Source organism: Patella vulgata, chromosome 3, assembly GCF_932274485.2.
Source record: "Patella vulgata chromosome 3, xgPatVulg1.2, whole genome shotgun sequence".
Classification (NCBI taxonomy): Eukaryota; Metazoa; Mollusca; class Gastropoda; family Patellidae; genus Patella; species Patella vulgata.
Genome location: NC_065881.2, coordinates 85,447,386 through 85,462,464, shown reverse-complemented (window position 1 = coordinate 85,462,464; position 15,079 = coordinate 85,447,386). Strand labels below are relative to the sequence as shown.

The following is a 15,079-nucleotide window of genomic DNA, read 5'->3' as shown; positions in this document are numbered from 1 at the left end:
ATACCGATTATTGTAACCTTAAGTAAGCATGCCTTTGACAACTTTGATTAATGTTAGTCCCGTCAGCCCTGACTTCAGTAGTTTTTCTAAGCTAATGTGTAATTTAATAAAAGCCTTATGTTGTTTTAGTTTTTTCTTCGTATAAAGGCGATAAGAGATAGATATTACAGAGGGTTGATATGTGAAATAACCCAAGCCAAGATTGGAGGGTATTGGGGTATTATTCGTCTTACACACCGTCATCAATGTTAAATCTATCCTAACTGATTTCACCTATAAAACAATGGTTTAGCCCATATCGGCCCTGAGACTGATATGACAAAGTTAAGAAAACAAGTCGTAAGTAGCACGTGCATTACATTTTAGTTACCACGTGTTCCCAAACACAAAATCAAAATGGCATTCATTTTGTGCAATTTTGTCAAGCGCTTCGGGTGACGAACTGATGCGCGCAAGTCAGTTTGTAGAAAATATGGATGAAAAAGAAAACGTAGATTCTGACAAAGAATTATTTAAAACTAGTCAAAGTGTAGAATTTATGCAGAAAATATTTAACAAGGATTTAATGTACTCGGATTGTGAGGAAGATACAGGGGATACACCCTTTTCAATTTCGAGTGACAAGACGTCAGTGAAAGTGCCAACAATGCCGTGCCCATAAATACCTTACGCAGAAATCAGTGGGCTGTGAACTTTTTTAACAGGTGCTCAGTGTGGCGGAATAATAAACATGATAGTGAGCGAAAAATCATGTGTGCGCTGGAAGATACGAGTATATAAGATCTTCTTTTTTGGATGTCTAGATTCGTCTTAGAAGTAAGCAATATAAAATGATGAATATTACCCACCGAATTCCATATTTAGTTATGGGTATAGTTGTTACATAATCACAGATGTTATAGACGCTTCCTGCCACCTTGACACGTGAAAGTGATTTTAATATCAACATATCAACCTGTCCGACCCCTGGAGTTCTTGGTAGCATTCCTTATGTAATCTTAGCTTGTTGTTAGTATGTTTTATTTAAACTGTCTTTGTCTGTTAAGCATGTATCGAATGTTAAACCTGATATGATATATGATACATTAGCCGGATGCCTAATTAGATCCTTTGTTTGGAAGGGTTTATAAACCCACATAACAAACGAATCGACAGTCAGGTCCGGCCAGGAAACAGTCGGAGGCTAGGCGAGGGCGATGTAAAATAAGTTAGTTTGGAGTTGGCACACATGCCTAGCCACGCTAGGGCCATGAGTCCCTCAACACAAGCTAATTACGGAGTCTTATGTTTTGTACATAATATGTTAGAAGAATAAAAGTATTATAAGATGTTAAACTAGTCTTGTCATCTGAACCTGATAGAAAGAAATAGTGTCACATATAAATTGGTGCCGTCTGACCAGAGCAACGTTTGAAGTCCTATTCCATTAGAAGACTACAGGCCACAGCTATTAGTATTCACAGGTTAGTATTTTTCTAATCCTACCATGGCCACGGTTAACAATGACATTCGTGCTATGTATTATAATATAACTGGGAAATCAGCAGTTTATCATCACGCTTTATTAAATATCATGGTGTAGTTACTAAATTTAATATATTGCCTTTCAAGCTAGTAGTAGAAGTCCTTAACTATTTGTAGGAATATGACTAAAACAAAATTGTATATATATATATTGTTTGTTTTACAACAATGTTGTTTTTAAAAGATTAAAAATTATATCGAGAAGTAAAATGTGTTGTGATTGTTTAACTAGAATTGGGTTAACAGTATCGTAATTTGGAATTTAACCTAATAACATTCACAAAGTATTAATGCGTTTATCTCTAAGTTTTTATTTGTTTTGTCTATACGTGTATATTACCCCAAATGTTAATGGGATGCTCCGATATTTACGGGAGAGATTTTTATTTGTGATACCCAAATATTAATAGGATGGCCCGATATTTACGGGGGAGATTTTATTTGTGTTTTGACGTAGTACCCCATATATGAATGGGATGCCCCGAAAGTTCGGGAGATATTTTATTTATATTCCTCAACTTCTTAAGTCTGTTCCACTTGCTTATTTGATTAACTATTAATTAAGTTCACTCCATGCTATGATAAACAGATGATAAAACTTGGGCACGGGTGACAGTTATAATACTCCGCATAGCACATGTCATAACACACCGTTCCGGCCAGGCGGTATGGAAAAGATAAGACTGCCGGAAAAACACTGCCCCTTGCCATTACGGGAAACTTATACGAAGAAGAAGACGACGGAATAAAAGAAAAAAAAGAATTTGTATCTTCCGAAAAACGAAGATGTACGGAAGAAGAAAATGGATATAATTTCTACATTGCGCGTGTGACCACTATAATGATTTATATTATATACTCGCATGTGTTGCCATGAAAATAATTTATATAGATGTGATTTCAGATATTCGCGCGTGTGCAAATTCGAATATTTTTCATTATATATGCGATTCCAAGAACTCGTGTGTGTGAACAGTAAAATTATCTGCGACATAATTATGTGATTTCAATGTCTCGCGTATATGAACACTTTATTATGTATTTATGAACTTTTCAACCAGTGTCTTATTAATTTTCAACCAGTGTTTTATTCTTTTGCAATTTACATTTTTTTTTGTTCATATAACTTTTTATCAGTGTATTGTAATTTTTTGTATTTTTGTTTATATTTTAATTAGGGTAGTTACTATCGACTCCATTTATATTTAATTTTGTAATGGTCTTAAAAAGTTATTTCATATAATTCATAACTTTATTCAAACAAAGGGAAGGTATGTTACATAATCACAGATGTTATAGACGCTTCCTGCCACCTTGACACGTGAAAGTGATTTTAATATCAACATATCAACCTGTCCGACCCCCATCCTCGGTTACCCAGTGTACCCATTCCATTCTACTCCACTATACCCTGGGTTAATCTATGGGGGAGACACGTTTTCAAGTTATCCGCCCTTGATGATTGTGCTATTTTTATCGACCAATCCTATGAATTGTTATTTGAAAAGGAAGTTGGCAAAGGGAAGTAACTCTCATCGGACAATTTTAGGAGTTGGCCTATTCTAAATGCGTAATTATTAACAACCAATTATATATTATGTTAATGAAGACCAGACGTCCATATAATAATGTAGGGTCATTAGTTTTATTGAGAATGCTAAACGATTGGTTTGTAAACTGTTTTCTGATTGCTTCGTAGACCGTAGCTACATTCTAGGCCAGGGCAGATAATTTGAAATCGTGGAAACCCTATGAATTAACCCAGGGTATAGTGGAGTAGAACGGAATGAGTACACTGGGTAACCGAGGATGTCCGACCATTGGAGTTCTTGGTAGCATTCCTTATGTAATCTTAACCTGTTGTTGGCATGTTTTATTTAAACTGTCTTTGTCTGTTAAGCATATATCGAATGTTAAACCTGGTATGATATATGATACATTAGCCAGATGCCTAATAAGATCCTTTGTTTGGAAGGGTTTATAAACCCAGATAACAAACGAATCGACAGTCAGGTCCGGCCAAGACACAGTCGGAGGCTAGGCGAGGGCGTCTAGAAATTAACTTCAGACCACGCAGGTCTGGAGTTAAGACCGGACAACGGCCATGTAAAATAAGTTAGTTTAGAGTTGGCACACGTGCCTAGCCAAGCTAGGGTCATGGCTCCCTCAACACAAGCTAATTACGGAGTCTTAAGTTTTGTACATAATATGTTAGAAGAAGAATAAAAGTATTGTAATATGCTAAACTAGTCTTGTCATTTGAACCTGATATAAAGACCCAATACTGTAACATAGTTTCACATTTACGGATTACAAAAAAAAAAACTGATGTGGATATACTACACAATCCAGAATATTAGTTTCAGACAAGTTTTCGATGGTCAGATGAAGACACTAAGTAACATGTGCCTGGCAAAGTTCGTCGTCCGAATCGTTTGACAACATAGTACAATAATTAAGTGAATAAAATGTTAACAGAAAGAATTTATGACCCTTTTCTTTTCAGAGTCGGTGTACCTGTTGTGGCGTCATCAGAGGGTGATATCTGCTATCGTCTCTAGGGTCGATATCAGATATCACCCTCTGATGACGTCACAACAGGTTGATACGTTTCATAACGTGCATGGGAGATCAAAGGAAATAACATCCCAAGGTGTGCAAGTCCAGATAATCGGCTTAATGAGTGTTGGAAATGATTAGTATTGGGGATGATAAGTATTGGGAAGTGTTGGTTGTAAATATCTTTGATATTGACTGTGAAGATCATGTCCACTGTTTTGCCCCCAAAACTCATAAGGCGAAAATTGCATGCTTGTGGATAAATCACTGGGGATAGTGATACTTTCTCGGTCAACACCAGGTTAATGAGCCAACGTGGATCATCTACTGCTAGAACATAGCTAAATGGTCATACTAAATGCTACAATAAGTCAGTAATAGAATTTGAAAATCCAGAATTCAATCATTTTTTTTTTAACATTGTAACCAAATTTTAGCCAATGAAATAGCCTTTACCATCCCCGACCTAACCACCACCATTCGCCTTATGTGTCTGAAAATGGCCTGAAAGGCTTGGTATGTCGGGTTTGAAAATCGTTCGGTGTTGTAAATAAACTGAGAGGGGAAAATGATCCGCTGGTACAGAAAGTCTAGAGAAACTGGTTTCTGTTGGTAGAGAAGGATCTCGAAAAATGAACAGCATTTTGTGTACCATCTTTTGAAAATGAAGATCTTTTGGTAAAATGAGGTTAACAAATGTTCATATTCTGTTTGTAGGTTTGTCTATTGTCCCACCAGATAATCATAAATGAAATAGTCCAAGGATTTTAAAATGTTTTATGTCATCATGGGATCGCCGAAAGATATTTAAATTGTTTTATTTCTTTTGTACAGGTATTGAATGATCCTGTTCACGGCCATATTGAAATCCATCCCCTTTGTATCAAAATTATTGATACACCAGAATTTCAACGTCTACGTTCTTTAAAACAAATGGGTCCTGTTTATAATGTCTACCCTGGTGCATCACATAATAGATTTGAACATTCTATAGGGTAAGTATGATAGATGTTGGTGATATTTTCTATAGAATATTAGGGTTTAACGCCGACTGACCTAATGAGGTCCGGAATTCGATCCCTGTATTAGTCGAGCATGTTCCCCAGAATTTTCCAGCGCGGTTTCTCCTTGTCAGTGGTGCAGGACAGAGGTTCGGATAAGGGACGGCGTTTAGTTGTTTAGTTGTTCAAATGAAACGAAATACCAAGGTTCCGCGTACACTTTGGCATGCATGTAAAAGAACGGTTGATTATAGGCATTTGATATAAGAGTGAGTTCGAATCTGTACGGCGTTACTACAGACTAACGGGACAAATGTTTATCCGATACGCTGGTACCTGTGTCAACCTCCCTTGTCACATACAGTTATAGCCCAAGTGTAATAATGTGCTCTTTATTTTAGTGTTTGTCATCTTGCTGGTGAGATGGTCTCACGACTTCAAAAACAACAACCAGAGCTTGGTGTAACTGATGAGGATGTTTTATGTGTCAAAATAGCTGGTCTGTGTCATGATCTAGGTAAGATTTTATATATGTTAGTCTAGGAATGACCTTATTGGGTTGGGTGATGTATATCTAATGTTGGGTTGAGTGATGTCCATGTATATCTAATGTTGGGTTGAGTGATGTATATCTAATGTTGGGTTGAGTGATGTGTATCTAATGTTAGGTTGAGTGATGTGTATCTAATGTTGGGTTGAGTGATGTATATCTAATGTTAGATTGATTGATGTAAAGTATATCTTATGTTAGGTTAATTGATCTATATCTAATGTTGAGTTTTTGTTTTCAGGTCATGGTCCATTCTCACATTTATTCGACGGTACTTTTATACGGTTAGTTGCACCCAAATCTAATTTTACGGTGAGTATTCTACTTTGCACACCTCCATACTATATCGCCCATAGCAACTGTTGATGTTTATACACATCGAGACCATAGGCGTACGAGCTGGGGGTGGGGTGATGGGGCCGCCCCCCCCCATTTTGGGCACCAAATGCAGGGCAAATTTGGGCACACAATTCTACTTTGTAAAAAAAATATGTTTTCTTGAGTGTGTCCAATTTAAAAGTGTCCAACCACCACTGCCCCGCCAGTCAAAAATTTCCCCGTACGCTTATGATCGAGACTATATATCCCTTAGCAACTACTGATGTTTACATACCTCTAGAATATATATAAGCTACTCTTAGGTGTTAGATATTCGAAATAAAGATGTTTTAGGAAAGGAAATTAGGTTTTTGCGAGTACTTTCCGGTTTATTAAGCTTCTTCAGACAAACTTTACAAATTCCAACAATTGATGTCACGTAATAACGTCATGGTTACAACAATGAACTATAATGCCTATAATATGCACGAAAAAATAATATGCATATATTAATTAAACATTTATAATTAAAACTTATTTAATTTACACAACTACTATGTTAATATAACAAAAATCAACACTTTGAATTTTTCAATAAAATATGATTCCTTTGCTTCTAATAAGTCGTTGGTTTTGCTGTTTAATTGATATAACGGAAAGACATTGAAATTGCATTTGCCACAAACATCGAGGTGTCGGCTAAGGTATATCATCCTGTATAGCGGATCAAGAATATGTTGTCGATGGAAGTTCATTCTTAATCTAAGCATATTTATGGTCTTTCCGATATATCTACCCTTACAGCTCGGACAAATTATAATAATGTAATCGGATTTACAAGTCATTGGTTGTTTTACATGAAATGTAAAATTGTCCGTGATATTTATGGATGAACCTTCAATTATGATTGAACACGTTTTAAATTTGGATTCATTACTGTGGGTATGATTTTAGTTGATTCGAATTTTGATGAGATTAGTAATTTAGCCAGGCTATGTACATCGGTTGCACGAACAAGTTACAAAACAGAGTAACGGTTCATAGACAACATATCAGGGAACCAAATTTAAGGAAGATCCCTTTAAATGATATCTGCGGTAAAGGCGAGTTCAAAATATACCCTTTCTTTAAGATGCCGTATTCAGATCCCATGAAAATGAGATCGAAGGAACAATATTTTATTGACAAATTTAAACCCAAATTAAACATTTCAAAATAATTACAATATGATGCAATATGTATATTATATATTATCACCCAATAATACATTCTACAGTAGATATCGCTTGTGTGATATATTACATAATCTAGATATCTCCTTAGGAGATATCGCTTTACATGAATTTGATTGGTCAGTTGAAAAGGAACTACTTTTTTTATTTTCAAAGAACAGTTCATTTCTTATTAAAGTAACTTTTCTTTATTAAAAATGAACTATTGTGATTTAATTGACCTTGATGGAAACACTGGGTCAATATAAAGGACTTTGCAATGGTTAAATTGCTGTCAAAAATGATGTATCACTGCGCCGTAATGTTCAGTAAAAGTGAAATCTACAGCAAATAATTATATTTATCTATTTGTGCATGTTACAAAGGATTGGGTGATAAATAAAACCTCCTACTCAGAGCCTTTTTTTTTCGTTACTTTATCAACTTGTGTTGATATTTTTTGATATAAAAAAAGACTGGTAGGAGATTTTATTTATCTACTTCATTATTATTATATTATTGTATGTTTATTCTTCCATGACGTCCCGTCATTGTTATTGTATGTCTTGACAAGCTCTGGCGAAACATCTAGACATTTAAACAATAGTACTTTCTTTAGGCATTTTTGACCTTTATTTTTTTTCTCTCTACTACCGGCAGTAGGCATAGTAAATGTCATTTACTCGATGTGGTGAACACTAAGGTTTTAGAAAACATTGTGGAAGATGTTTATATTTTGATCACCTGGTTCACCACCTTCTCAAATCAGAGAAGAAATTAACCAGCTTAACATTGTAGCCAAATCATCATCACCAACATGCAAGTTAGATTCGCTTCCATCACCGCTTCCATCAAAAAAAAAAGAAAAAGTACTTTTGACAGAAATACTTTCAAAAATTATCGGCCTGTATCTAATCTGTCATTTTTATCTAAACTTGTGGGAACGGCAGTGTCTGTAGGATTTCAAGGTCACTTAAAATTTGAACATTTAGACGAACCCTTTCAATCAGTGTACAAAAAAAACCCCATAGTACAGAAACAAGGATATCTTAATTAGTCTGGATAGTTAATATGTGGTATTTCTTGTTCGTCTAGACAAGTGCCGCTTTTGACCAGGCACTTCTACGTTTAAAAGATTATTTGGGAATTGCTGGCTCTGCCCTGAAATGGTTTGAATCGTACCTCACTTCACGAAAACAGTCCGTTGTCATACAAAAGCAGTCATCAAAACCAGTGAACAAAAAATATGGAGTTCCGCAAGAATCAGTACTCATCCGTTATTATTATACTTGGTAAACTTCTTAGAGATCACAATTTAGACTATCATATATACGCAGACGACGCCCAACTATACGTTACATCCGATAACGAAAGTAAACAAATAGTAATTTGGAGAAGTGTATTGATGATGTAAAAAATCAGGATGAAAAGCAATTTTTTTAAAACTAAACGATGCTAAAACTGAACTATTAAAAATAGGAACCGATCATAGACTCTCGAAAATTATTAGAAATTGTGTTAAAGTGGGTGGTGCTATCATACATCCAAGTAACATTGTACGGCACCTCGGTGTTAAATTTGGTAAAAATCTTGACATGAAAGAACATGTATCGAATACGTGTAAATCCGTCAATTTTCAACTATATAATATAGGTCGCATAAGAAGCTTTATTGATACTGATACTTCTAAAAGGCTTGTCAACTCACTTGTAACCTCTCGACTTGATTGATTATTACTTAATTTGCCTTCTCTTCAGCTAAATAGACTACACAAATTTCAAAACAAAGCCGCTCGGATAAAACTAGAACTAAACTTAATGAACATATCACCACTATTTTACAACTGCATTAAAGACTTACCTGTTTACCTCAAACTGCTCATCACTCCATATATTCCTGCAGGCACACTTAAGTCACCAAATGCCATATCATGCAAAATCCGCGTTTGGTGGAAGATCTTTTATTTCTGCTGCTTTAAAACTATGGAAAAAGTTACCTTCTGTGGCGCGCTTTTTCTATCTTCTTCTTCTGTCTTTCGCCACGAAATGGTGTAGCGGTTTGGTAGTGTGGGGAATCTGCCGCAATGGTTGCTCAGGACCCACACCCCGGTAATTTCTCTGCCACCAGTGATCTATTGGCCGATCACAAGCCGTTTAAAGTAGAGCTTTTCTTCAGAGGAGAAGGCGGACTAGCTAAAAAGTAGTTGTGCTATGTTCGGCTCTCTCTCTTCGAACAAACGGAACAAAACTGTATAAAACTATAAAGTTTTATTATGTATTATAACATATATACAGATAAGTTTAAATGGACTGGGGAAACTCTTTTATACAATTTATAAAGAGGCGAACTGTCCCAGTTCAAGCCGTTCTGTGATCTGTTCTGTGTAATAGCTAAAAGCTATACTGTTCATTAACTGCAAGCAGTTAAAGGCTGTATTCTTTTCATTAAACGCAAGCGTTTAAAGTCTGTATCTGTTCATTAGATGTAAGCATTTAAATGCTGTATCTGTGTTTAAACGGTTAGCACGTGCGTGCTGTATCATAAAGTCTGTCATTGAGTCTACTGGTGTGGTTTCGAATCCCCAGTTGTACGTGACAAGGAGTATGGTCGCCTGTCCAACCTCGTGGGTTTTCTCCGGGTCCTCCGGTTTCCTCCCACTGCTAAAGACCCCTACGCGCAAGTGAATTATTGAAATAAAATTGAACCATGTGTTAGTCCCGAAATGACCTAGTTTGTGTCGAGTGGACGTTAAACCCCATCTCTCTCTCTCTCTGTGTTTAAACTGTAAGCAGTTTAAAGTCTGTTCATTAGATGCAAGCATCTAAAGGCTGTGTGCTCAAAGAGCATTCCTCAAGAACTATAGGTGTAATTACTAGAGCTTCGCTTCGACCCAGGGTACTAGTGCGGGATAACACGTTCGCCTGGCCGTCTCGACAGGATGGCATCGAACGTGCGAATTCATTCTCTATTCATGCAAAATTATAAACTATACAGTCCTTATGTAAACAAAGTACACATTGTCAACAATATAAATGCAACATTATTTAACAGATGGACATAATGTGATTTATGATTAAGTTGATATACAAAAGTATCATTTAGTTACGTTTAATAAGTTATAGGATATTCACATAAATTATAATTGCATGCTATATATTCAAATTCAGCTATTTAAGTAAAGGGGAGATAATAATAATACTCAATAATATTAGACAATGTATTATGGTACATTTCCAACAAAATAGATTATACAATAGGGATATAAACTCACTAATAGTATCCAAAATAACAAGACATGGGCTTCTATTAAATTATAAAATTAAACATAATATATGGCAGATAGCAATATTATTATAAAACTTAGAAAGAGTCTGTCAACATACTATTCACAGAGTTATCAAATATCCTTTCCCTCACTTGATATAACTACAGGGACCTATATCTAAATATAGCTGTTATAGCCTCGACTATTTAGGTGTCTACAGACTATAAATAAAACAAATACTAACAAAATGAAACTAGCTTTGCCACAACTACCCACGCCTCCGTTTAAATCGTGCCGATTATAGAAGATCTGAGTAACACTTTGATTCATCCGTAGTAGTATTTGCTTCATCTGTATCACTCATACTTTTCAAATGATTAGTATGGATGACAAGAGTTGATTTGCCAAAATCAACTTTTACTGTAACATCTGTCATCATCTCTATAACTTGGTACGGACCTTTCCAACGAAACTTAATTTTTCTAGGAATATTGGTTGTTGCTACAGGTGTAAACACGAACACCCAATCACCCTGGTTGAAACTTCTTTTAGTAGAGTTCAAATCATTGGCTTGTGTTTGGTGTTTGTAACCTTCCTGAAATTTTGCTTTATGTGCATGTAGCTGATCCGGCGTCTCTGGTGAGCTAGGGTATGCTCCTTTCTTGGTACCTTTCCTCTTTGCTGTATTACGCTTACATCTTCCAATGTGTCTGACGAAAGCGCTATCCGTTTTGGATTTTCGTTCTTGCTGTGGTTCCTTCTGTTTGCCTTTACTTTTAGGTGGACACTTAACAGAAAGGTGACCCATTTTCTTGCTTTTCTGACAGATACTGGATGGTGCAGGTTTTCCTTTGGCATCCAGTCGTTTTAGTAATTCATTTACTGTTTTAGTCAGTTTCAATACCTGTTCCTTTAAATCCTGTAGATCATCAGATTTTGGTAATTTCTGAACTGATCTTGCATATTTTTCTCTGCTTCGCTTGTTGTCCATGGCACATCGATATGACTCGAATTCAATGGCCACTTGAACAGCATTTTCTAAACCCTTTGGCCTTGTTTGTTGGATTTCCCATACCATACCAGAGTCTTGTAGAGAATCGAGAAATGCGTCCCTTGCGAGAATATCCTGTAGATCTGGTTCAGCAGTAGGGTATGCGAGGATAACGAGTCTTTTTATCGACTGGGCTAACTCTGTTAGCTTTTCATTAATCCTTCTACGCCTATTCGTTAGTTCACATCTATATATCTCTGTCTGATTCCTAGGTTGAAATCTTCTTTCCAAAGCTTCCATCAAACTAGTATAGTTGTACCTGTCTACTGTCGGAAGAGAACTTAGTACTTGCTGAGCTGGACCCATCAAACTTCCAGCTAAATGTAACCCTCTTTCGTCTCTAGTCCAGCCAGCCATTAATGATATTACAAGTTTCAAAATGAGCTTTATAATCCATTAATGGTGTGCTTCCATCATACTTTTCCGCTGGCAATACTGGCTTTCGGTAAATCTGTCTTTGCTGTTTTGGCTGAAACTGTGTCTGTACTGGAGCTCTGGACTGTAAATATCTACTTGGATAATCAGAGAAACTTGACTCTTGAATTGGACTTTCACTGTAACTGAGTCGACGTCTTAGAGGAGGACCCTCTAAGTGTAACTTTGTATCCTCGACCATGTTTTGCCTTTCGTCTGTTAAAACTGGTGGCGGTCTGTTGTCTTTAAGGCTGTAGGTTAACTCCTCTAGTTCTCTCGACAACTCTGTTAACCGGATCTGTCGTCTTTCAATTTCTTCTGGAGTTATTTCTCTTTTGTCTGTTCGAGAACGATGTGAATTGGATTCGGCCATCGTCTCTAAATTTCTGTAAATCTGTGCGAGGTATCTGTAAAGGGAGAGCTTTTTATAGCATCCCACCTCTGCCACCAAATGTGGCGCGCTTTTTCTATCTTCTTCTTCTGTCTTTCGCCACGAAATGGTGTAGCGGTTTGGTAGTGTGGGGAATCTGCCGCAATGGTTGCTCAGGACCCACACCCCGGTAATTTCTCTGCCACCAGTGATCTATTGGCCGATCACAAGCCGTTTAAAGTAGAGCCTCTTCAGAGGAGAAGGCGGACTAGCTAAAAAGTAGTTGTGCTATGTTCGGCTCTCTCTCTTCGAACAAACGGAACAAAACTGTATAAAACTATAAAGTTTTATTATGTATTATAACATATATACAGATAAGTTTAAATGGACTGGGAAAACTCTTTTATACAATTTATAAAGAGGCGAACTGTCCCAGTTCAAGCCGTTCTGTGATCTGTTCTGTGTAATAGCTAAAAGCTATACTGTTCATTAACTGCAAGCAGTTAAAGGCTGTATTCTTTTCATTAAACGCAAGCGTTTAAAGTCTGTATCTGTTCAATAGATGCAAGCATTTAAAGGCTGTATCTGTGTTTAAACGGTTAGCACGTGCGTGCTGTATCATAAAGTCTGTCATTGAGTCTACTGGTGTGGTTTCGAATCCCCAGTTGTACCACGAAATGGTGTAGCGGTTTGGTAGTGTGGGGAATCTGCCGCAATGGTTGCTCAGGACCCACACCCCGGTAATTTCTCTGCCACCAGTGATCTATTGGCCGATCACAAGCCGTTTAAAGTAGAGCCTCTTCAGAGGAGAAGGCGGACTAGCTAAAAAGTAGTTGTGCTATGTTCGGCTCTCTCTCTTCGAACAAACGGAACAAAACTGTATAAAACTATAAAGTTTTATTATGTATTATAACATATATACAGATAAGTTTAAATGGACTGGGAAAACTCTTTTATACAATTTATAAAGAGGCGAACTGTCCCAGTTCAAGCCGTTCTGTGATCTGTTCTGTGTAATAGCTAAAAGCTATACTGTTCATTAACTGCAAGCAGTTAAAGGCTGTATTCTTTTCATTAAACGCAAGCGTTTAAAGTCTGTATCTGTTCAATAGATGCAAGCATTTAAAGGCTGTATCTGTGTTTAAACGGTTAGCACGTGCGTGCTGTATCATAAAGTCTGTCATTGAGTCTACTGGTGTGGTTTCGAATCCCCAGTTGTACGTGACACGGAGAATGGTCGCCTGTCCAACCTCGTGGGTTTTCTCCGGGTCCTCCGGTTTCCTCCCACTGCTAAAGACCCCTACGCGCAAGTGAATTATTGAAATAAAATTGAACCATGTGTTAGTCCCGAAATGACCTAGTTTGTGTCGAGTGGACGTTAAACCCCATCTCTCTCTCTGTGTTTAAACTGCAAGCAGTTTAAAGTCTGTTCATTAGATGCAAGCATCTAAAGGCTGTGTGCTCAAAGAGCATTCCTCAAGAACTATAGGTGTAATTACTAGAGCTTCGCTTCGACCCAGGGTACTAGTGCGGGATACAGTCCTTATGTAAACAAAGTACACATTGTCAACAATATAAATGCAACATTATTTAACAGATGGACATAATGTGATTTATGATTAAGTTGATATACAAGAGTATCATTTAGTTACGTTTAATAAGTTATAGGATATTCACATAAATTATAATTGCATGCTATATATTCAAATTCAGCTATTTAAGTAAAGGGGAGATAATAATAATACTCAATAATATTAGACAATGTATTATGGTACATTTCCAACAAAATAGATTATACAATAGGGATATAAACTCACTAATAGTATGCAAAATAACAAGACATGGGCTTCTATTAAATTATAAAATTAAACATAATATATGGCAGATAGCAATATTATTATAAAACTTAGAAAGAGTCTGTCAACATACTATTCACAGAGTTATCAAATATCCTTTCCCTCACTAGATATAACTACAGTGTCTCTTGTACTTATCCTAGGAATAAATGTATGTGTGAGTCTGTCGGAAGGAAGAATGTTGGACTATCATTACTTGTGCTATGTTGTGTGCATTTTAATACTAATATTTTGTAATTCACTTAAATATGGCTTTTAGCCATTTAATCCCTATGTAGCTCACTACTCCTCTGATGTTTTCGTAACATGTATGGCTTCCCTTTTGTTTGGTTTAATGGTATGTTTACCCCTATTATCAGTCCTTTATTATTCCCTTGATGTACCCTCACCTAACCAATCACATCATGTATGGTTTCTCATTTGTCATGATTGGTTGTCCAATTAAAATTATGTTGTTTTTTAATCCTTTGATCTTGTTGTTGTCATGCATGGTTTCTGAATAGTTGTTATTGCTTGTCTATATACAATTGCTCTACACATTTGTTACTGTACTTGCTTGACAACGTTGAGAGAATACTCTTCGAAACGTCGCCCACATAAATCAGTAATTGTTCTTCCATAAGTATGTGTTATAGTTTATAACTAAAGTGACCTATATCTAAATATAGCTGTTATAGTCTCGACTATTTAGGCGTCTACAGACTATAAATAAAACAAATACTAACAAAATGAAACTAGCTTTGCCACACTTCTGAGGTTAAAGATTCCCCTTCCTTGCCTTTATACACCTCTAGACTATATCTCCTATAGCAACTATTGATGTTTACATACCTCCAGACTATATCCCCTATAACAACTATTGATGTTTACATACCTCCAGACTGTATCTCCGTTCGCCACTATTGATGTTTACATACCTCCAGACTATATCTCCCTTCGCCACTATTGATGTTTACATAC

General features: G+C 36.4%; 1 protein-coding gene across 1 annotated transcript in view; it reads left to right on the top strand.

Annotated features, from left to right (window-relative positions):
* Positions 1 to 4,914: 4,914 nt before the first annotated feature.
* The window catches only part of LOC130012173 (deoxynucleoside triphosphate triphosphohydrolase SAMHD1-like), a gene marked incomplete at its 5' end in the record, with an annotated part of 33,379 nt that continues 23,214 nt past the window's right edge, over positions 4,915 to 15,079 (top strand). Inside the window, 3 exons of the mRNA XM_056099565.1 lie at positions 4,915 to 5,078; positions 5,486 to 5,601; positions 5,876 to 5,946. Coding sequence (XP_055955540.1) covers positions 4,915 to 5,078; positions 5,486 to 5,601; positions 5,876 to 5,946 — 351 coding nt within the window. The remainder of the gene's footprint in view (positions 5,079 to 5,485; positions 5,602 to 5,875; positions 5,947 to 15,079) is intronic.